General features: G+C 31.0%; 2 protein-coding genes across 2 annotated transcripts in view; both read left to right on the plus strand.

Moving 5' to 3' along the window:
* The first annotated feature begins 935 nt into the window (after positions 1–935).
* Positions 936–3222, plus strand: LOC111686420. Its single transcript, XM_023448780.2, has 5 exons — positions 936–1241; positions 1325–1643; positions 2251–2327; positions 2382–2796; positions 2867–3222. Exons 1-5 carry the CDS (start codon positions 997–999, stop codon positions 3116–3118), a joined length of 1308 nt encoding a protein of 435 aa, XP_023304548.2. The 5' UTR covers positions 936–996; the 3' UTR covers positions 3119–3222.
* Positions 3223–13886: 10664 nt separating this feature from the next.
* LOC111678896 (flocculation protein FLO11) overlaps positions 13887–25371 on the plus strand; it is a 35443-nt gene continuing 23958 nt past the window's right edge. The window contains exon 1 of the mRNA XM_046956410.1: positions 13887–14083. The gene's annotated coding sequence lies outside the window, so the exon portion shown is untranslated. The remainder of the gene's footprint in view (positions 14084–25371) is intronic.

Consider the following 25371-nt stretch of genomic DNA (forward strand, 5'->3'; position numbering starts at 1 on the left):
AACAATGTTATAGTGTAGTTTTTGTATATAATAACAATTTTTTTGCTAAATGTATGGAAATCAATATTTAGTAATGAGTTATGGTGTTTAAGTGATTTTCGGTAGGGGACCTTGTGTGGGAGCTATAACCAAAAATGGACCGCTCGTGAAAGAATTTTGAAATTACATGTATGTGTACAAAAATAGTATTTATGCCAAATATTTTATGGGTATCACTATTTGGTAATGAGTTATGTGCGTTTAAGTGATTTCCGGGAGGGTGTCTTGTATTGGAGCTATGACCAATTATGGACCGATCGGAAAAATCTTTCAAAGTAATATTTTTATGCATATAAGCAATACTTGTACAATGGATATCTTAATTTAGTAAAGAATTATGTGAGTTTAAGTGATTTTCGGGAGGGGAGCTTGTATGGAAGCTATACGTTCGTTTACGTGGTTATCGGCAAAGGGACTTATATAGAAGCTATGCCCAATTATAGATCAATCCGAAAACTATTTTGCCAAATGATATATGTATAGACAAAACAAACTGGGTTTTTATTTACATTGTTTTTAGGGGAGCAAAACACACTGGGTATAACTAGTATATAATGTATATTATAGGGTAAACCGATTGGCTAGTTGGTAGTGTGTTAGCTTATCAGTCTAAAGGTTGTGGGTTCGATTCCCATCAAAGACTATGATCGTATGATCAACGTCATCCTGCTCGGTAAATTGGAAATAAATTAATAAAATATTATAACGAAGGGTATTTGGAGATTCAAAACCGTCATATATTATTAATGTATAGACTGCTATACAATCACATTTTAATCTGTTGAATTTTACTCCAGAACAAAAATGCCGATTCAAGCAAATAATTTGTTTATGGAAATATAAGAACATAGTATCTTTAAAAAAATGTTTGCGATAAGAAACATCAGACAGTTATTATAAAATGTTCGAAATGCAAGCATCAATAGTCATTTGTATACGATAACGCGAGTTCGTAAAATGTTTTTAAAATTTAATAAATTATTTTTAAATATAATATTTACTATATTATGTTTTATTAATACAATATCAATAGCAATTGACGCATGTGTAATAAATTTCAATCAAAATCCCACCTTGAAGCCAACAATTTTACTTAAAATCGGTTCTCATAGTGTTGATTTACCATTAAAAGATGTGGATACCCATTTAACATTGTTTGAAAATCAAGAAATAGAAGCCCTATGCCCTACAACATTTGAATAGTAAGTACAAAAAATCATTGTTATAGAAAATTTTAGTACTAATTATAACATTAACCCTTAATTCCTTACTTTTTTCATTTTAGTCCCGAACTTTACAATACTAAACGTAAACTTAATATTAAATGTGAACATAATTATTTGTATTTACAAAACAGTTACGGAGACTATGAAAGCTACTCGAGTAGTATCAATTTAAAGTGTTCATCCATAAAATGGAATTTATATGAAACCTTTAACAATTTTGTATGGTGTCCATCAAATGTAACTTCCTATCTTTTGGCCAGACCAACTGAATCTTTAACATCAAATTATCAATATTTGGCTGGCATTTGTTATGACATCCATAATCTCTCTTTTAAATCCTTGTACTATACAATCACACCGAAACATTCTGAATCGTTGGTAACTATAATTAAATAGATATTATTATGTGAACAAAATCAAAGTAAGACCAGGACTAAAACGAAGTAACTTAAATACAACTTGGCTTTGACCGTGACAAATCTTATCAACATCCATTAAAGTTAGTAGATAGATAGATAGATAGATAGATAGATAGATAGATAGATAGATAGATAGATAGATAGATAGATAGATAGATAGATAGATAGATAGATAGATAGATAGATAGATAGATAGATAGATAGATAGATAGATAGATAGATAGATAGATAGATAGATAGATAGATAGATAGATAGATAGATAGATAGATAGATAGATAGATAGATAGATAGATAGATAGATAGATAGATAGATAGATAGATAGGAAAAAATGGAGCGATCTTAACCATTTTCAATAGAATAGTCACATAAAACTAATTAATAGTCATTTTACCGAAATGCAAGCTAGACCATATGATTATGAATAGGCTAGTCCGTGGACAATTTTATTAACTAATTTATAGAATAGATCGGTAAACAGGCCAGCCTATAAACTATATTAAGACGGACATGATTGTCATCTGTGCAGTTGATTTTATTCTAAGGCACTTGTATCCTATATTTTAGCATCCAAACCTATTGAGCACACTTTATGAGCCCAGCTTAGAATTGAAATATATAAAGGAAACGTTTCCTATAAAAAGGTAATTTTTTCGCTTCAAAAACAATGATTCACTAATTATGACCATTAATTGCAGTGTAACTGAAACTGAATACGATAGTCCGGTCGTTCAAGATTGGATTAATTATTCACAATATAATTATGGTTCCATTATACACAATTCTATTTTGAATGATGAATTTAACCATGAATTGGGTTCTATATTGGATCTAGCTTGGTGGCCTAATTTACGTTTAGGCAATTGGAAACGTTACGAAAACGCCCTGACAAAACATATCGAAAGACAACAGCAAGCATATGATATTTTATCGGGTGTATCGGGTGTCGCAACGGTACCGATCATTAAAACTTGCGAAAGCAATTTTACGTTAAAGGAATTGATTGACAATAGAAATCGTATAATACCAATGTATGTATGGAATTATTTACGATCGACTAGCAATAGTTCGGATGAAATTGTTATAATTGGTTTTAATTCGCCATTTTATGAGGTTAGTAAATAAATTCAATATTTTTACTAATTTTATTTTTTATTATATAATTATTATGAAATATTTGCAGTTTTATTCGGAAATGGATATTATATTTTGTACTGACAAATGTCAAGAGATTCCTTGGTTGAAAGATGTCAGTACAACTTTTCGTTATAGCGCTATGGGTGTCATTTTCTGCTGTAGTGTCGACGATGTTAAAGCATCACAACGTTTGGATGGTTTTCCTGTAAACGGTTTGGATGCTGCTCCCGAAAAATTTATACATAATATTTCTGTAGACGCTACAACTGCTCTACCTGAATATAACAATTATTATTAAAATTTATATTTATTCAAAAATTTGTTTTGTTAAAAATTTATATATATTTTAATTGTTATACTCTTTTACCAATTATAAATAAACTGATATTCTGTAAAAGAGTAGAGGGTCAATAATGTACCATTCCTAATGAATCTTGATAGAATTATGAACGAATTTAATCGTTATACTCTTGTTTTTAGGACAGTTATAAACGATATAGAAATTTTCAGAAGGCAGAGCTTACATGGGGCATGTGGCTCGATCACCATTAGTCATGGGATCTTATATGGAGGTTATACTAGTTAACTTTTAAAATAAAGGATGCATAAAACTATTCCACCATGACAATTTACAAGGCAATATACAAGCTAAGTAACCTTAGCTTGAAGTAACCTTAGACTATAAATTATCCTTAATATTCCGATGACCAATACGCTATTTATCCCGCAAGAAATCATTAATATCTACTCGTGAATATTGAATATTATTGTATACCTTTCATCGACAGACGGGCTTCTTATACTCATTAATCCAGCACCTCCAAGGTGTGAGTCTTCACTGGTTGCTCTAGAGTCTAGACTCAGTTCTTTATTGGGAGATTTGACATCTGATCATCTATTAGACTATTGGACTACTGTAGTACCATTTAAGAGGTGATATCTGCTACTAGCTAAAATATTACCGAGTATCTGGAGTATAGATATGTGTATATACTAAGGTTATGACCAAAATTAGGCCATTTTGTTGCAAAAACCTTCAGCAGCAAATAGATTTTCTAAGATCATTCACGAACTACTGCCTCACCATTCACGGTCCACTGACTTCCAATATTACATTTTGGCTTACCAGGTATGTAAAAATTTTTTTCCGTGTTATACGCGGAATGACAAACTTATATATATCCTCTCTTACCACTGATGGTAAGCGTATTTTTTTGTACATCTTCTCAAGGAATAGTATATTTTTAATTTCGACACATTTTGACCACAAAGAGATTTTTATAAGAAATATATGTGATACCCGAGGTGACTCACTGGCCCACTATCATCTACAAATGTCAATTATCTCACAAACACTACAGCTTCAACACTTCAGCTTTGTAGCAATAATTCCAATATTTCTATAGATAGAAAATTATTTTCAACAAGATAGAGTAGTATAATCGGCGGTGCCGAATCTCATATACCCATCATCAAAATGTCTACAATATACCGTAAAAGGAAATGCTTCCCTATAAACATCAAGGTGATATTTGGAACATGGCTTAAGTCAATTATCGACTGAGCTCTTTTGAAATATAATTTTTTTAAAACAAAATATTTTTAGTAAATTTTTAAACCGTAATATTCTGAAAAGGACCTTCCTATGGGTCAATTATGAATCGATACTCATGAAAGAGATTTTGAGAGAGATTTCAGCTCGCATAAAACTTATGTGTTTTCAATTTTTAAGATGGTAATGAGCCTTATAGTCATTTTCAGAGGGGGAAGGATCATTTATGAGCCAATTCAGATTTTAGGATAGGGTCAATTATGGACCTACCCACATAGAAGTTGGTAAATAGATTTTGGTTCGCGAGGAACTTAATAGTGTAAAATTGTATTCCTATATTCGTGTTTTTTAGCCATTAAATAACGCTAAAGTATTTTTTTTATTTTTGAAGGGGACCTTGTATAGCCGGTAGGGTCAGTTGATGACCGATCTTTACTAAATTTGGTAGAGAGATTTTGGCTCGTATATAATTTATTTGTATGAAATTTTGTCATTATATTCGCATTTTTTGAGCCAGTAATGTGCGTTAAAATCATTTTCAGAAGGGGAACTTATATCGTAGGGTCATATATGGGCCGATCCTAAAAAATTGATAGAGAGGGTTTGTTTAATAAGAAACTTACTTGTAACGAATTTCATCGCTTTACTCGAATTTCTGAAGGGGTCCTTATAAAGGTGGGAGGGCCAAAAAAGAACAGATTCTAAAAAAAAAATTGGTAGAGAGGTTTGGTTCGAAAGAAACTTACTTATACCAAATTTCATCCCTATACTCGTATTTTTTGGCCAGTAATGAGTTTAAAGTAATTTTCTGAAGGGGACCTTATATGGGGGATAAGGTTAATTATGGACCGATCCAAATAAAATTTGACAGAGACCTTTTTTTAATACCAAACAAATTTTAAAAAGTCAGAAATATTTATTGGGGAAGATTCTCTGCAGAAGTTGGACTAGAAGGGGAAATATGCATTTGGGTAATTCAAAATTAACGGGTTAAAATGGATAATTATGTGTTGTTTAGGTACTTTTTCGGAAATATGAAATTACTTGATAAGTATTTTGTTGTAATCAGTCAAAAATTATATATTGGAAAAAGTAAATTAAATTTGATAAAAAAGGGAGTTTCGTGTTTTTCATAAAGTCAACACCTAAATGGTATGGGCATTAGTTGGAAGTTTCAATCTTATTATGAAAAAGACTGAACCACAAACTTCAAGACTTTTTTGGAAAGCTTTAATATGCATTTTTCGAAACGTGAATCAGAAAGGAGTAACTTTAGTACACACTTTATTTAGAAGACCATGAATATTATTTATATAGAATTTTGAAATTTTTGTCTTTATATACATAATCGGATTTAGCTCCCATACAAAGTCCTTTTACGAAAATCTCTTAAACGCACATTACTCATTACCAAATAAAGCTATTGATACAAAATTTGTTCACACCCCACCCGTCTACCTTTGATGAATGTGTCGTATGTTTTTCTCTTATGAATGTGTCGTATGAATAAGATGTGTGATGGGTTGAATAATGTTGGATGAAAGGTATCATATACAAACGATACCATTGAAATTTCCTTCCTTGTCCAGATATGTTCAGAGTATACTCTGTTCATATCAGAATCAACACAGTGTGTCCCTGTGAGTAAGAACAATGTCTTCGGCTTATTTGATGGATTCGTATTTCGGTCCACCGGTTACGTCTATAGGTGCTGTTGCCGAATCAACAGATGCCATATAATGGTCAGAGATTAGACAGCTCAAGTACTTCAGCAAAGTACTTGTGCATGGGTCGGTCAAGGGCAATGTACAAAAATTGCCACCTGAGTTCTTCATTGAAGAATAAAGGGGCGATGGTAGACCGTTCTCAAGTCTACCCAGTGGATGAAAAAGGCCACCGTGAAATAAGACCGTCAAGGCAGGTGTTTACGTTAAAACTTTCGACATTTATACATACATACAGACAGACAGACAGACAGACGGACATTGCTAAATCGATTCCGCTATCTATAATAATCCAGAATAAATATACTTTATAGGGTCAGAAAATAATATTATAGAAATTACAAACGGAATGACAAACTTATATATACCCTTCTCACTTCCACCGGGGGCATGTCCTTGCATAAATTGAAAAAGGTCAAACCAGAGCACCGCTTAATCTAGTACTACGGTTGGCGAATTGGGAGCAGGACTATGTCCTCGCTTGTCAGTTTATTGAGGTTCCTTCAGGATCCACATAGTGGCTGTGTTTTAAACCCAAATTCGCGGTTAGAGAATGAATTTCAAAAGATCAACGTGAGCACCTGCCTTGACGGCCTTATCTCACGGTGGTCTTTTTCATCCACCGGGTAGACTAGAGACGGTCCACCACCCGCCCCTGAATTCTCAGAACTCAGGTAGCAATTTTTGTGCATGGATGTCCGGTCCATGTACAAGTACTTTGTCGAAGTACTCGAGCTATCTAATCTCTTGCCATAGCAGCCCCGTTGCGGAATGACAGACCGCATTTGGAATTAATCCGCGTACCCCGACAAGGAAAAAGCAATCACTGGTCTAAAGTCAATAGAAGGGGGTGACAAGTCCCAACATCATGGCAAATCAATCTTACGACAATGCGGAAGTCACCACCTTTAATGATGTCATGAAAGAATTGCATTATCAAAAATGCAATCTCCATCATCTAATGACCCATTCCAGTGCATTCCTTAACCTCTTTAAGCCCGCGCAACCACACTACTGAGATGGCTCTGTTGTTTTGGCAACTGCACCTAGAGACATATTTGGTAGTCCGAAATACCCAACAAAATGGGTCAGGATCCCTCTTATATGAACCGATCAATGTAACAATGGAAGTAGGAATTTCCAAAGTCAATTAATTCCAATAATATCCCCGGCAAATAGTCGCGCAGCATTATTAATATATCCTGTTGAGATGGCAACAGCACCGAAGAACTTCTCCGAAGCTTAAAAAGGCATACTAAATCAGTACTAATCTCCAATATATGGAGACTTTCCCGATCTTTCACCAATTTTAGCATCAGTTCCATTCCCATGATCATAAAGATCGATCTACGGGATGACAGGCAACCATTGAATACTGACCTGACAATTCCCCAGCATACACTGGCATCCCACTACACGAATGGTAAGAGATACCAATCGGGTTTTGGAATCCAGCATATGCTGCTTTGTACACAGACCTGTTCGAAGAGAGATTTATCCAACCCATTAGGTATAAGATATATCAGTCCTTAAACCAACATTCTCTCCCCGCGATTTTGGGCATTAAACCACAACCACTACGTTGATCCCGAAGGAACCTCAACCAACTGACCAGCCAGCACATAGTCCTGCGGGCAACCGGCCACCTGTAGTGCCAGATTATATGGTGCTCTTGTTAGACCTCATGCCAAATCATTCCAAGGCGAAGCCAAGGATACATTTGACATCACCAGTTTATAGTCCCAGTAGACTAGAGTTATTGGCAGCACCTCTTTATTTTGCAATACACCATGATGGAGATTTCACCATGGAAACACGCCCCCGGGAGAAGTTAGAGAATGTTGGTTTAAGGACTGATATATCCTATACCTAATGGTTTGGATAATTCGCTCTTCGAAAAGGCATATGCTGATCGATTTGGGACGCCGATCGCGTTATGGTACAACTGCATATGCTGGGGAATTGTCAGGTTAGTATTCAATGGTTGCCTGTCATCCCGTAGATAAACAGCTGTTTGTTTTTGATTTCAGTGTTACCATTTTATCGTTTTTTATGCTAAAATCGTTTGAATTTTTGTTTATATGTTGAAATAAACAATTGGCAACACAAAAAAATAGAGCTTTTGCATAGAAAATACCAACAACATTGTTATGACTATTGTAACAGCTGCTGACATACAACGCATACAACGCTACAACATCGGTTGTGAATTGAACAATTGACTTTGGAATTCCTACATCCTTTGTCACATTATCGGTTCATAAAAGAGGGATCCTGATCCTTTTGTTGGATATTTCGGACTAACAAATACGTCTCTAGGTGCTGTTGCCGAATCAACAGAGACCATCACAGCTGCGAGGTTGTAAACGGAAGTGATGTTTTACATCTCAGAAGTTAAGCAACAATGGTCAGAGATAAGTTAGCTCGAGTACTTCAGCAAAGTGCTTGTACATGGACCGGCGCAATCCATGTCTAAAAAATATAGCACTTTTACAACTGATGTACAGCTGAAACCATGACTGATCCAATCTTCCATTAAATGACCTATCCAATTTTCCCAAAAATATGGATATATAATAAAATTTTTGAAACCGCATTTAACGCTGGTTACTTGGCCACTTCGATGGGAAATATTCGTGATTTGGCATAGCCGAACATAATTACTTACAACCTTACCTAAAATATGTATTACATAATCCATTAATCGTTTCACCTTCCGACAAAATTAAGGGCTTTCCATTGTAAATGTTTCGCAGTTTAAATTTTCTAAACGATTTTTCATAATGCGGAAAAGTATTTTCATCACCACTGGGATAGTTAATAACACAATCACTTTGAATGCTGGGTAAATATACCATCAACAATAATAAGAATTTCATTAGACAATTAATTTTTAAATGAAACAACATTCTTTCAATCGCAGAACAATTCGAGAACTAAATGCTGTTTTAATAACAATTAAGCCTATAATCTTATCATATTTCTATGTACATTTTCATACATGCATACATATATACAGCCTATTGAAATCGGTCCATTAGTTCACCTAGCACCCATACAATCGTACCTGCCGATTTGGCCTTTTTATGCTATAATTACGTTAAATATTCTATTATCTCTCTAAAAATTGGCACAAATAAATTTTATATAAGTATAAATGACACTGAAGATTTTCGTTATGATCGCGCCTTATTTGAACCTAGCCTCCACACAAACGCCCCTTCAAAAAATTTCAAAAGTCTAAAATTGACTTGCAACCATTTGTATCGCAATGAAACTCAACAAAACTAACTATTATTTAAAAATATGTTCTTTTCCCAAATTTACCGAGGATCGGCCCATATTTGACCTATATAAAGCCTCATTTAGAAAATTGTGTTTTGTTTTTTTTTCAATAAATTGCTTAAATACTTTGGAATTAAGGTAAAATTCAACAAAAAAGTTTTATGAAAAATAAAAATTTTAAAAATATACTCATGGTGTAGGTTGGTATATGGTCGGCCATGGCCGACTATACGTTCCTACTTGTTTTATTTCAAAGTCTATGTCTTTCTAGCTTCTTTGCTATGAGCCCTAAAATTAGCTTTAAATAACCATTCATCATACATTAAATTATTATGAAAATAGGTCCATATTTGATGCAAGGTCTCGTAGAAACCCTCAATAGGATCCACTCCTTTATAGAAAGCCTTTTACAAAAAACTTATCCAATAGTTATGAAATTCGTATTCACAATAAAAATCGATAAAGTTAGAATCATGTAAAAATATAAAATATAGTTGTAGGATATTATATAATCTTCCATGATCAACTATATTTTCTTGCCTTATTATACCCACCATAAAAAAAAGATTATGTCATTCCATTTGTAACAGATCGAAAGTATACATATATACTGGATCCTTATTGAATTATAAGAAAATCTAGTCATGTTCACCCGTTCGTCTATCTGTTTAAGGGCCACAAAGTTTGAACGTGAGGAGCTAAGCATCTGAAATTTTTCATAAATATTTTTTATTGATGCAGTTTGTTTTGAATTGAAAATTGGCCAAACTGGCCCCCACACAATTAGACCCCCCACCACCCAAAAAAAACACTGTTATAAAAAGTTTTAAAACATCAGTGTGTCAATAGAAATCCACATTAAGAAGTTTTATATAAAACAAATTTTATGAGAATCGGTACCTTACCTCACATTTATGGTCCCTCTAGGAAAACATCTATAACGCTCATAAGATGCTTCGACGTAAACAAGTATTACGGGAAGTTAAGAATCCAGCTCCACTACAGAAAATGACTTTAGTGCTTATAATTTGCAATGTAATTAAATTCGATGTAAACAAGTTTTCGGATAACTGAAATCTATCTGCCAACTTTCATAGAGATCGGCCTCTAATTGACCCTACCATCCTTATAAGGTTCCGCTTAAAAAATTACTTTAAAGTTTATAATTTGCTTTAAAATTTCAGTTTATATAACATAAACATGTTTTATGGAAACTAACAGCTCTATTCCAAATATTTGAAGAATACGAAGATTTTCGGCTATTTATATGTGATCGTGATCGTTAGTACACCGATCGACTCAGAAAGTAAATCTGAATCGAACGGTATACTTTAAGGTCAACGTGCCAATGGACATCATAAGTTCCGAATCAGAGTCAGAAAGTGATTCTGAGTCGATCGGTATAAAGTGGGTGTAGGACCACTATTTTGTGTGTTACAAACATCTGCATGAACGTATAATATTCTTTCCACTAGGGTATAATAAAATTCAAAGTCGATTTAGCTATGTCCCTCTTTCTGTCTGTAGTTAGTATTCTAATCTGTCAGATCGAAAGTCGTAGGTTTGGCACTGTTAAAGGAGCGCACAGGAGGCCCGCTTGAGACTATGATAATACGCAACAGATTGCTTTAATATAAGCTTAAGATTGCTCATTACAGACATCAGCAATCTATATTGATGTGTGGTATCTTGAAGCCCCCATATAGAAACTACTATAGCTAGAATCTTCAAAATGCACTTAAAAAACTTTAACAGTCATCCTAACATTAAAAGTATAACGGCGGACTTTAAATTTTACAAAAATTACATTAATATTCATTCGAACATTTTGAAAAAAAAAGTTAGGACTTTCATCTGGGAAGCTGAAGTCCCTACATAATTAAATAGAAAAATTTTATATCTGAGAAACTATTATAGTTGTTATATTTGCGAAACTATTAGAGCTAGAATCTTAAAATTGAAGAACTCTGTCATTAATGTGAACATTTAGAGCATAACCGGCAGACTTTCAATTGGGGGCTTGGCAACACATAAATGAATTGAAAACAAAATTTCGTGTATCTTGCAAACTATTATTAAAATGTTTATAAATAGATAGAAATTGGCGAATTTGCAGTAACCCTAATTAAATATACACATTTTCATTTGTATCAAGACTTTGTTCGAAAGGGTCTTTAACCTTACTATCGTTATCAGTAACAATTTTTGACATAAAAATAATTTGTATCAAACAGCGGAAATAATTGTTAAATAAATTATAATTATAGATGGGGTAGTGCTGTGCTATCAGCAATATTAAAAGTTAATTACTTTATAAGGATGGAAAAGGGTTTATAATTAAACAAAGTTTCAACAGAAAAAATAAATCATTTGATGATATCTTTTTATTAACTCAAGAGTCTTAAGGGGTCGGCAGTATCGGTACGACATGATTCCACCCATTATTCTCTAAATTTTCACATGAGTTTCGCAAGTATAGCACCCTAATGCTAATCTGCCAACTTTTTGTCCTAAATAATCATATTGATACTAAAGTTGCTTCGACAAAATTTAAAGGGTCAATATCTCAACCTCTGTTTAACGCTTATCGTTAGGATAAAACATAATAAGACACTGAGAAAATGGGGGTAACTGTTATATTATCTCAGAAGTTCTGATTTAATATTTTCTTAAAATGGGAGTGAAACGTGGCCCACTTGAAATTTCAACATAAAAAGTAGCCTATAGTTCTTCCCAGATATACAGGAAGTCACTGTGAAAATTTCATGAAAACAAAGTTCAAATAAATAAACATACATACATACATACATACAAACACATTTTTATATCCTAAATCACTAGAGTGGGGAGGGTATTATACGTTTGTGCTGATGTTTGTAACACACAAAAATATTGGTCCTATACCCAACTTAAAGTATACCGATCGATTCAGAATCATCATGTCCGTCCCTCCAAGGTACAGACCGCAATTTTCGAGATAACTTGATGAAATTTGGACCAAGCATGTTTTTTGCATAGGCACGAAGTCTATTAAAAATGGTTGAAATTGGTCCATTATTTCACCTAGCCTCCATACAACCGTACCTTCCGATTTGGGCTTTTTATGTTATAATTACGTAAAATATACTATTATCTTTTTAAAAATTAGCATAAATAAGTTTTAAATAAGTTTAAATGTTATTGCTAATTTTCGTAATGATCTGCCCTTATTTGTCCTAAGCCCCCGTACAAACCCCCCTTCAAAAATGTCTTGAACTATCACAAATTTGACTTGTAATCAATATAATAATTGCTCACCGTGATAATATTCCTATTTCGTAGAACAAGACAATAAATGCACTTCCCGTAGAGCTAGTTAGTAGGAAGACCAAAACTGTCGCATATGCCGACGTTGTTGCGGTATTGATATCTGTAAAATTCATTGAGAGAATATCAAATTGTATATAATCTGCGCTAAGTTTGTTGAGTAATGGAGTGTCTCCTGTGGAATTGTAATGGAGTGTTAATTTGCTAAAAACTGAGCTGGTTATTTTCACAAGAAGATAAAACTTTGAAAATGGAGTCAAACTTAAACTAACAGATTCTGCTAAAGAAATATCTTGGAGTAATCTTAGACTGTAAATTATCATGAAAACTGAATATTCCGATGGCCAATAGGCCATATATCCTGCAGCAGCTAAATTATGGGCTCAATTTAACCTTTTCTTCAGAAATTGACCTTATAAGCATTTATTATATTGAAGAATCTCTTTATAATACTCTGTTATATAGAAATCTGTTTCTATATAAGTTTTTTCTACAGAAAAATGAACATTTATAGTAGTTTTCACAATTTTAATATTAGCACAATATTGTGTGGCAACACTTTTCAATTTGCAAAGTTAACATAAATATTTATGATTATTTTAGCAATACTTCGCAGATCAAGAGGACTAGGATCGATACTGCCCATTTTGCATAAAAAACTAAATGTATTAATTAAAGTAGATACTTACCACTGAAATGCTAACGTTTAGATTGGTTACCGTTTTCAATATATCCGCCAAATAACTGGCGTTTTCTACAATTTGAAGAGCATCTAGCATTCGTTAACAATGACACACAGACTTGTTTAATGTCATCCCTCATATGATCTCTTATTCTCTGCAAAAACCATCTCTGCGCTCTAAATAAAATCAGTTAATAAAGTGTACAACACACTTCTTTTTGCGACAAACTAAAAACAGAAACACAACTGCGACCACATATCAGTTGAATGAGAAAAAACAAAACAAAATCAATGTTAAAAAGTTCGTTCATTATATACACATTTATTCGAATTTTTGTTTTATAAATATTTTCCTAATGTGTGGTGACTGTTGCTGTTTCTTATGCTGCTGTTATTGCTATTGTGACTGAATATTTTATTTTATTATTATTTCTTTTTTTTTTTTTTTGGGCAACTTTTTCTTTAGACGAATAGACTACATTTACAAAGTAATGCAGTCACTGTGTTTCAGTGCATTCGAAGACATCGGCGCGTTACTAACGGTTGACGGTTAAATTTTAATTTTAATAATAAATCTTTATATATATAAAAAAAAAAACGAAAAATCTACAAATTTATAAAACAAAAATATTATTTCAATAAAAAAACAACAAAATTAAGGATTTATATTATTTAAATTTTTGTTTAACAAGAAATTATTAGATTATTTGTGAGGTGAGTGTGTTATTAAAAATAAATTACAAAAAAATAAATAATTAAAAAAAGAAATAAAAAATAATAAAAACATTTTCTTAACTTTCAAACAAAAAATTAAAAAAATATTAAAACATTTTGTGAACTTTCAACAAAAAAAAAAATTAAAAAATTTATGAAAAAATTTTCCAAACTTTCAGCCAAAAAATTTTAAATATTAAAAAAATTCGAAAAAAATTTACGAATATAAAAACTATATAAAAAATCGGTTTGGTGCAAAATTTAATAAAAAAAAACTATAATTAAATAATTAAATTAAACAACTTTTTATTGATTTCTTTACCAGTTCCTTAAATATGTCTAAAAATTAAGTTTTTGTTGTTTTTTTTTCATAATTTATGGAAATAACCAAACCTCAAACATAGAACTAATAACAATATTTGGAGCCTTTAAAAAGTGGCTTTTAACTAAACAATAAACAATTTTCATAACGTCCCCTCTTATTAAACTAATATTAAGTTTTGGATTAAATTCATTCTGAAGTTTAAACAACTTCAGACAAAAATGTACAAAATTCTGAAATTGGTTAAAAATTTTGATTTTCAAACTGTGAGTTCTGTAACGTATAGATTTTAAAGTGAATAAAAAGTTTAAGTTTAAACTTGAAAATGTAAAAAAAGATTTTTTGATCTCATGCTAAGAAGAATCAGGCTAAACTAATTCTTTTTGACCCAGAAACCATAGTATAGTATTTAAAGTCTTAAGCATTAATTAATCTGAATTTTTAAACCATGTTTTCGAGATATTGTTGTTGTTGTTTTAACAACTGTTAATAATTGGCGGGTTCTACATCAATGTCCAAGCATAAACTGCTAATTCAACGGGATATGTGCATAAATCCATTAAACAAAGTGTAATAGGGTGGGTAGCGTGAGGACCTTGACCCCATGCAGAACATTTGTTGGCGACGTTACGGTCTATGCGTCACCAATAGGCCAAACTTGGTTGTACCAGAAATACTATTGTTTTTCGCTGCAGTAATTAATCTAGTTGGAGGGTTCTACATCAATTTCTACTTCAACTGGATGTATCCATAAATCTATTGGACAAAGTAAAGTAGGGTGCTTATTATGAGCACTTAAACCCCATACAGAACATTCGTTGGTGAATTTACGGTATATACGTGACAAATAGGCATTTCGCCTGTTGGTCTATTTAAAACTTAGTTGTGTCAAAAATACTATAGTTTTTCGTGGCAGGTTTTCTTCTGTGATGGCGTTTCTATACATCTCATTTAAAGCTGCGGTATACGAGGACTGACCTAAGGGACCTTCACATATCTGCAGATGTTCTCCTCATATATACGAAGATTCTTTCTAGAGGCAGTATCTAAATGTGTGATGTAAAAGTTAGGATGACCTTTTCGATGAAATCCTCGGAGAAGTAATATTTTAAACACTCCTCCGATAAAACCTCAAAAGCAATTATTGACTGGGAGGACCTTTGTTTCTCCATGCAGATGATGTTCCGAGGTAATTTGGAGGAAGCAATTGTTGACTGGGAAGGCCTTTGTTTCCCCATGCAGATAATGTTCCTAGATAATTTGAAGGCAGCCCGTTACAGTCTTTAGGGTGGCATTGGAATGTTTCTCTACTGAGTATCACAACAATACAATCGTGTTCTATTGCTAAAAAAAAATATGTTTTTGAGTATATTTGAGACGTTACAACAGCGCAGAGACACCTTTTTTAAATATTTTTTTATGTTTTTCTCGAGGTGAGACGTACGGATCGTCTTTGAATCCACTACGGACCCGGAATATATAAAAAATCTATTTCACATACTCTCTTCAGATAATACAGCAAACGTCGGAGATAAATAGTAAACAGATGAGCAAGGTCTTCACTCTTGCACGAATTTGTTCACAGACTTCTTTCTAAAGGCCATGTTTGGAATCAATTGCATTTGGTAAAAGCTCTATCTCATAGTCTGGTCAGATTTTAACAACTTATAGCTGGAGGTCCACACCACGCGTTTTACGCTTTCTCGCATTCTATGCGCCTGTCAAAAAAATGGGATCAATGTATTTGTATGCTGAAAGTTACAAGCACAAAAGCGTAGAATACCTTGACGCGTAGAATACTTACGTCACAAGCGGCGCACAAATAGGTCAGCTGATTTTGACATTTTATATTGTTTATTTAATGCGTATTTATAAATTTTAATAAAATAAAATGAATTTAATGATGAAAAAATAAATTTAAAAAAAGATTTTTAAAAATAAAACAAAAAATTTACGCTTAAAAAGCATCGTATATAACTTAAAGTGTAGAACGCGTATGAGGTGTGAAAAGCGCGTAATGCTTTGACGCGAAGACGTGTATTGTGGACCTCTGGCTTATAAGAGTTAGGAACATGAATATTAGGCTTTGGTGTCGATTTCACATACGACCTCTTAAGCTTCTGGTTATCGTAACGTATACAGTTTTCATCGTATCTAATGATTCTTTCAAAACACCATTTCGATCAAGCAACATCGTTTTCCAAGGTCTTTTAGCTTTTATTCGTAGGGTACCTAGTTTTAATCTGCTTTTAAACAAGGTTTTTGGTTTAATTAGCTTTTGTTAAGTTTGCATTCCACAAAATGCTGTAATGCATCTAATTATTGGTCTTAAATCTGTTTTTGACTGGGTAATACTTATCAGTCGTCTGAAAACTACCACTCGAATGTCACAACAATTTTAACACGGTAATGATATTAAAGGCAATTAAATACACACGCTCGCTTACAAATAAATAGTTAGGTAAGAACTTACTACGATGTTTATGAAACATTCGTCTATAAATACTCTTCATTGAAAATTTAGCTGTTGAGTAAGTACTAGACATTATTAGGTGTTTGCTGGGTATCTATATTGAGACGTATTTTAAACTACATTATAGACATGGATTAAGCAAATTTCATTAATTCAATAATTTAATTTATTTGAGCATTAATAATAAATAATTTGCGCTTAAAAATTAAAAAAAAAAAACAAATTTACCATAACTGTGAATTATATTTTATTTTTTGGAATTTTATTAAAACTTTTTGTAAATAACACTTTTGTAAATCAGTTTTTTATTATCAATTTAAATTACGCAAACAGTTTTTAAGAAATTTGCAATTTTAGGAATTTTTTTATTGTAAATTGTTAAATTTTATAATTTTCTGAAATTAAACGGAAATGTTTATTTAAATATATCTGGATTCAAATTGAAGTCTGATGACTGTGTCTGTTTATTCTATTGAACAAATAACATGGCAACATTGATAATAGACCTATAAGAGTATATGTACATATAGATTCTATAGCGATCTTGATATATCCATTCAATTGTCTTTCTAAACCAATTATCACAAATACATAAGCTTTGTTTTGCAATTAATATGAACAATATCGGTTCACGATTTCATCTGATGGAATACTATTTAGTCTTTCATCATGACAACTTTCGGTTGAAAGTAGTTGAGAACTGTTCCCCTAAAGTCCAAAACTTAAACCAACTGACTGCTACCTTTTCGATAGATGCAGAACGCTTTCTGGCATATGCTTTACTTCAAAACGGGGATTTCGGAAGCGCTGTTCAATAGATGAACAGTGTGCATTTGGCTCGGAATAGATGTGTTGTAAGATTGATTGTTTTTATACCCTACACCACTATTATGAGGAAATATAGGTTTGTGCTGATGTTTGTTGAATTTGTAAGAACATCGCACAAGCAGCATCTACACGCAAGGCACCCGTACAAACTATTTAAAACTTGCCCTTCACGGACCAAAATGCACATAAACTAAATGATTATTATAATTTTTTATAACATTTTTATCTTTTGTTTTATTTTCGCATTTTGTGTGTGTTTTTTTTTTTTCTAAAATACAACAAGTTAGTTTTCGAGTTTTTCAAATTAAATAAATTAACATATTAATAATAAAACAAGCCACTAAACTAATGCAAATAGTAGAATAATGTTTGAGTTTGTGTGTATTTCTTACTTTATTGACTTTAAAACGCAGCCTGTCTGTATTTTGTTAAACTTAAATGTTTTCTAAAAGAAAAAAAAACATATTTTTTATACTTTGTCATTTGTTTATGGTCGTTTGAAATTCAATGCCATTTAAATCAAACTTAAGTTGTAGATTTATTGAACTAAATTTGTTTTAAAGTAAAAGCTGCAAAATTGCAAATAAAACGCAAAAATATTTTCAATAGTTTAGAAATAAGAACAGCAAAAAACACCGACTAAACAATGAAGTTATCTTAAACGTAAAGAACAAAAAATGTTAAGAAAATTTAGAAACTTTGAAGGTTGAAAACTAAAACAGTAGACTTAGTTGGTTAGTTTCTGATGTTAAATTTTAAGCATGACAATCGAAAGTTTTGCTTTCAGTTTCTTTATTATTATGATTATTATATAACTACTACAAAAGTTATTTGGATTATTTATGTACAATGATTAAGAACACACTTTAGTTTTATTGTTTTTTTTTAACAAGTTTTTTCTTCCTCGTTTATGCGCGACTACACAGTGAGCAATAAGTGGGTTCAACAATTCAAAATGATTTATTAAGAGTGATTATAAACTTATAGAATTTAAATGGAGTCAAATATTTTGATGAACCTAGGTTAATGCCATTTGAATGAAAACTGTAATCACGCGACAATTAATAGATAGATAGATAGATAGATAGATAGATAGATAGATAGATAGATAGATAGATAGATAGATAGATAGATAGATAGATAGATAGATAGATAGATAGATAGATAGATGTATAGGTAGACAGATGTTGACAGATTATGTTAAATAAAATGATTATTGAGGGTAAATCCTACATAGAACTTTAATTCCATTTTGTTATGTATCATAAACTTACACATTCGTACTTTTTTTATTAAGAAACTTATTATTAAATAGGTGACTTAATTATAAATATTTAATAAATCATTATAATAAACACTTGATTTTTTCATGACTCTATGTCATGAACAAGTTTTTTTCCTTTTCTGATGAAATCAAGAGTAAAATTTGTATATAAAAACAAAAAAAAACTTCCGTATTAATTTACATACCAGATTTAAAAGACAATTTTTATATTTTAATGCAGTTATTTAAAGTTTTAAATTCTATATTCTTTTAGTTTTTATTTGAAATAAATATTTATTTATTTATTTATTGTTTCTAAAATGTTACAAAATAATAGCCTTGTTCTTTTGTCTGTTGGTCTCTTGAAAAAATTGGCATTATTGAATAAAACAATAATGCAAGCCTTTGTAGTTTAAAAAATTCTTAATCAAAAAAAAAAAAAAAAACACTAAGTGTTGATCTTCGATCTTTCGCAAGTTGAAATTCATTCAGTGTTGTCGTACGTTGAAAGCCATGGATCACTTTTCCATAAGGTTTGGTGAGCAATAGCTGGGATTCAGCCGAAAGTAGTCGATAATTTCTTATAAAAAATTTATCGGAAATTTTCTAAAAAATTGAAATTTATAAAAATTTTCTTTGAAATTTTTTTTTTAATTTTCTATAAAAAGAGAACATTTAATCAATAAACTTTTGATAAATTGTTATGAATAAGGCAGTATAAAAATAACAAACTAGTCGAAAATTTTCTATAAAATGGCTAAATACACCACTAAAGTGGTGTAGGGTATAAACATACAAATTTCTAAAAAAAAAAAACAAGAATTGAATTGTATTCTATTCTTAAATACTTGAATTAACCTAACATACTTATTAGTTATAATGTAGGGCACTTTAAAATAAGTTTATTTAAATATCATTATAATAAATCATAAATAAATGTATTTAAGCAAAATATAAACAATAAATATTAAGTTATTTAAATTTATTACAAATAATACCGTTGGCTATCATTCTGAATTTTAAATCAGTTTTTTTTTACAAATTTCTATTATACTTTTTTGTTGTATTTTTTAGCGTTTTTTGTTAAGAAGGGACAGACTAATTTTAAAAGGTTTAATAACTTTTAAACATTTGCTTGTCGCTTAATATATAACGATACGCATAAATCTTTATTTAATACCCAAAAATATTTATACATTTAAATGTTGTTTGCCATTCATAAAACAAGCAATTTATTTAGGAGAGCAAAAGATTATGCGGCAAAAAATCAAAAAAAAAAAATATAAAAATAAATTCGTGATAGGCCAGTCAAACCTAAAGTCAAATACGTCTCTATATAAAAATGCACAACAACAAAACGTGCATAATAATTGTGGCAGCAGACCACATACAAGTTTTGTTATCGAACTACAATCACTAAACAAACAGTTTCTAACTTTAGCTTCAGTCAGACACAGCAAAACAAAAAACGATCATATGATGAGCTGGTTTTCAACAAAAAAAAAAAATAGTTACTGCAGCATGTATTTATTTTGTTTTATTATAATTAGTACATGTATCTAATTTTTGCACAAAGCATATTAGTGCAAAAAATCAACAAATATAAAAAGTATTTTTTTAAAACAAAAAAAAAAATCACAATCAAAATTTATTAATAAATAGAAATACTTGTACCAGAAACATTTATTTATTTTATATTGAATATTAAAATAAACAAGTTTAATTCTATTCTTTTGTATTTATATAAATTATTTTTTTTTTAATATACAACCTAAAGTTATTGAACAAATATATAAAAGTATAAGAATAATCGTTATGATAAGAAATCTAAATCGTTTTAGAAGTTTAATTTTAACTAAACAAAAACAAGTATGTGTCTTAAGTCTTTTGTTTTTCTTTTAATATTTTTGTTTTATATGGCAAAGGTTTCTTTTGTTGGGCTTTTGATTGGTTTTTTTCTGTTGTTGTGCTTTTTGAAAAGTGTGTGAATTTAGTTTTAAAAACTGAAAACTTTGATTTGTGATTAACTTTTGTAAGATTTTTATCAATTTATATTTTATTATACCCTACACCACTTTAGTGGGGAGGGTTTATTGGGTTTGTGCTGATGTTTGTAACGCACAATAATATTGATTCTACACCCACCTTAAAGTATACCAATCGGCTCCGAATCATTTTCTGAGTCGATTTAGCTATGTCCGTCCGTCCATGTAACCCTTGTAATCAAACTACAGGTCGCAATTTTGGTGAAAACTCAATAAAATTTGGCACATGATCTTTTACTTGTATGGCGTCTAGGTGAAACAATGGATCGATCATAACCATTTCCATTAGATATCGTCCCTGGGACAATAGATGATCATATTTTCATTGAATTATCTTCAAAATTGCGACCTTTAAGTTGATGACAAAGTTTACATGAACGAACGGACGGACGGACGAAGAGACAAAAATGATTCTGAGCCTATTGGTATACTTCTATAAAAAATTAAATACATTGGACATTTCCTAGTTAAGAAAATTCATCGATAATATGCTATAATATTAAACATTATTAAAAACTTTTTACAAAAACGAACATTTTTCGAACATTTTTATTATTAAAGAAGAGAATTTTCAATAAAAAAATAATTTTTATCGAAAAAGTTGTATAAAAGAAATATATTTATGAAAAAAATTCTATAAAAGATGTAAATTTATCGAAAATTTTCTATAAAAAAGAAAATTCATCTAAAAATGTCTATAAAGGATGAACATTCATACAAAACTTCTATAAAATTGAAACTTTATCGAATTTTTTGAAAAAAACATAAAATTTATCAAAAATTTTCTATAAAAAATGAAAGATCAAAAAAAATAAAAAATTTATCAAAAATTTTCTAAAAAAAAGATAATTCAAGCACAATTCTTCAAAAATAGAAAATGAATCAAAAATTTTCTAAAAATAGAAAATCCAAAAATTTTTTATAAAAGGTAAAAATTTATAAAAGATTTCTTTAGAATAAGAAAATTTATCGAAAATTGTCTACAAAAAAGAAAATTTTTCAATTTTTATACCCTACACCACTTTAGTGGGGAGGGTATATTTGGTTTGTGCTGATGTTTGTAACGCAGAATAATATTGGTCCTATACCCAACTTAAAGTATACCAATCGGCTCAGGATCATTTTCTGAGTCGATTTAGCTATGCCCGTCCGTCTGTCCGTCGGTCTGTCCGTCCGTTTATGTAAACTTTGTTATCAAACTACAGGTCGCAATTTTGAAGATAATTGCATGAAAATTGGTACATGATCTTCCATTGTCCCAGAGACGAACCCTTTTGAAAATGGTTAAGATCGATCCATTATTTCACCTAGCCCCCATACAACTATACCCCTGAATATGGCTTGTAAACATTGTAATCAAACTACAGGTCACAATTTTGGAGATAATTCTATGAAATTTGGCACATGATCTTCTATTATACTGTAGACGAAGCCTTTTAAAAATAATTAACATCGGTCCATTATTTCATCTAGCCCCCATACAACTGAACCCCCTAATAGAGCTTGTAAACCTTGTAATCAAACTAAAGATCGCAATTTTGGAGATAGTGGCACTGTAGACGAGGCCTATTGAAAATGGTTAACATCTGTCCATTATTTCACCTAGGCCCCATAGAACTGAACCCGCCAAATAGGGCTTTATTTTGTAATTATGTTTAATATACTCGTATCTCGACAAAAAGCTGCAAAACCAAGTTCTATACTAGTCTTGATGACCCTGATGAACTTTATAATTATAGGGCCTCATTTGACCCTAGCCCCTCTAAAAAGCCCCCATCAAAATTTTACTTAAATATCCACCGTTTTATTAAACAATAAATGGTTTTAGTATATCTGAGGCAAGGTACAATTCAACTTAAATGCTTTATTATGAAAACTAAATCACATTTTATTCGTATACAGTTGTAGGGTTGGCCTCGCCCGACTATAAATTCTTACTTTTTTTACATAATTCCTATAAACTTCCCAATTAGTATTTGAGAGGTATGTTATGTCCAAGATATTTTAATTCGAACAATGACAAGGGAGTAATCCAAAGTTTCATTGTCCTCTTTACGTGTTCTATATACCTCTGAATCCTTTCTCCTATTTTGTATAGTTGTGTCAGTAATCTTGTGTATCCACTTATTATATCTATCATCATACTAACCTTAGACATGCTCTCGCCGGAATGTCCCCATTGGGTCTTTGTAGTTTTACATTTGTCAGGATATCTACCTTTACCGAATACTCCCGAGTGTCCTGCAACTCATATGAAAGATTGGTGCCTTATTGCTTTTCGACTTAAAACATAAACTTTATTATGTGTAACTGTATGTGAGATTTTGTTTTATACCCATTGTGCAATACGAACAACTAACACTGACTTAAGTTATCAAAAGGGCACTTAGCTTATAGGTCAAATTGTGTTAAACAACTAGCAGCTAATTGAACTAACTTTGAAGCATTAATTTTTATTGCATATTTAATTTATCAAACTCTTCACCAAAGAGAATCTAAACATTAAGGTTACCATAGCGTTTACTTGTAAATTTTTAATAAAAAATTACAAAAACCTTTACAAAAAGGCATCCTAAAGACAATTTTCTGCTTAAAATTTATTTAAATTGCTATTGAACTGGAGCTGTTCAAGCAAGCCTCCCTTTCTTCAGCAATTTAATGGTGGTGTCTAGTCTAGGTCATGTTAACACGACTTCCATGTTTAAAGATTATCATTTTATGTTTTGCTCACTTTTAGACCAAATGAAAAACAAACGAAAAAATGAAATTGATCAACATTCACGGGGGTCAAAAAGATAATTGTATTGATATTCCAATAAACAGCAAACAAACAAGTCAAATAATCATTTGTTTAATTTGAATTAAAATTTGAGACGAATAAAAAAGAAACAATTTAACAAAAATTAGGTGCAGTTGAACAAATAATGTTTATGTTAAATTATTTCACACCTCCATGAAATATATAGAAACATATAAATCTTCTTAAAGAAATCTATAAAGAAAAACAAGATAAAAAAACTACTACAACCACTTTAACGACTACTTAAATGTAACAAAACATTTAATTGAATTTTATTAATCAGGTGTTTAATTTGAACAACAAACAACAATTTGATTGATAAACATTTATTTACCATGGGATAACTGTTGTTTGTTTACAAATTTACAATTCTTAAAAGAACCTTTAGATATTTTGTATTTTAATTAAATGTCAGCATTTTTGTATAAATTAATGGAGGAAAAAAATGCCGAAACACACTCACACTGACTTTATCATTCAATTTAATGGCAAAAGTATCAAATTAATTTCAATTGAATACAAAATTTTGGGGAACAAAATTTACATAAATTAATTGAAATTTCTTGTTTATATTTTGAGTCATTAACGAAAATTTAAAGAAGTGGTTTTAGATTTAAAAGATCAAGGGTCTTATTCATAGTCAATTATCACAAGTTTATAGAACAAATTTTATATAAAATTTTGATTTATAAACCTTTTAAATGGGTGGGTATATTGATTTGGTGATTTCGTTTGTAACACATCGAAATATTGGTCATAGACCCACAAAAGTATATATATTTTGGGTCCTCATTAAATTCTATGACGATCTAGCCATGTCTGTCTGTCTGTCTGTTGAAAGCACGATAGAGTCCGAATGGAAAGAGCTAGAGGGTTGATGTTTTACATAAATATTTCTTATAGATAAGGTTTGTTTGGTATTGAAAATGGGCTATATCGGTCCATGTTATCAGATATCCCCCATACAAGTGGCCCCTCGAAAAGCAGCTTTAACAGTCATAATTTGTTTAAAAATACGAATATAGCGATAAAATTCGACATAAGTAAGTTTCTTATGATCCAAAATCACTATGCAATTTTTTAAAAGGATCGGTCTATAATTAGCCCTACCCCCCATATAAGGTCCCCTTCAGAAAATGAACAAAATCTTAAAAATATTTAGATAAGGAAAGGGATGGAGTCTTGAACCTTTCATTGTAAACATGATCAACACTATATTCCTAAGACCGATTGTGACCAAGCGTATACTTGTCTAGTTGAAAACAATGTCCAATTTGTATTACGTAAAAGTCTGGCAATGTTGTTGGATTTACGGATCTCATTTCTGTGTGTGTAAAAGACAGTCACTAAAGCGCGATCAAATAAAATTTAATCATTAGTTTATAAATTAGTCATTATAAAACTACTTAAATTAATACAGACGGTAATTAGTAGTTATTGAAAAGCATTTTGTTACGTAAAGGCAAATCATTACCGAGCTTTTACTGGAAACGTAACTGATTATATGTAAGTCATTCTAAGAGTACTTAAAAGTAATACATATATAATAGTAGTAG

Source organism: Lucilia cuprina, chromosome 2 (assembly GCF_022045245.1).
Source record: "Lucilia cuprina isolate Lc7/37 chromosome 2, ASM2204524v1, whole genome shotgun sequence".
Taxonomy (NCBI): domain Eukaryota; kingdom Metazoa; phylum Arthropoda; class Insecta; order Diptera; family Calliphoridae; genus Lucilia; species Lucilia cuprina.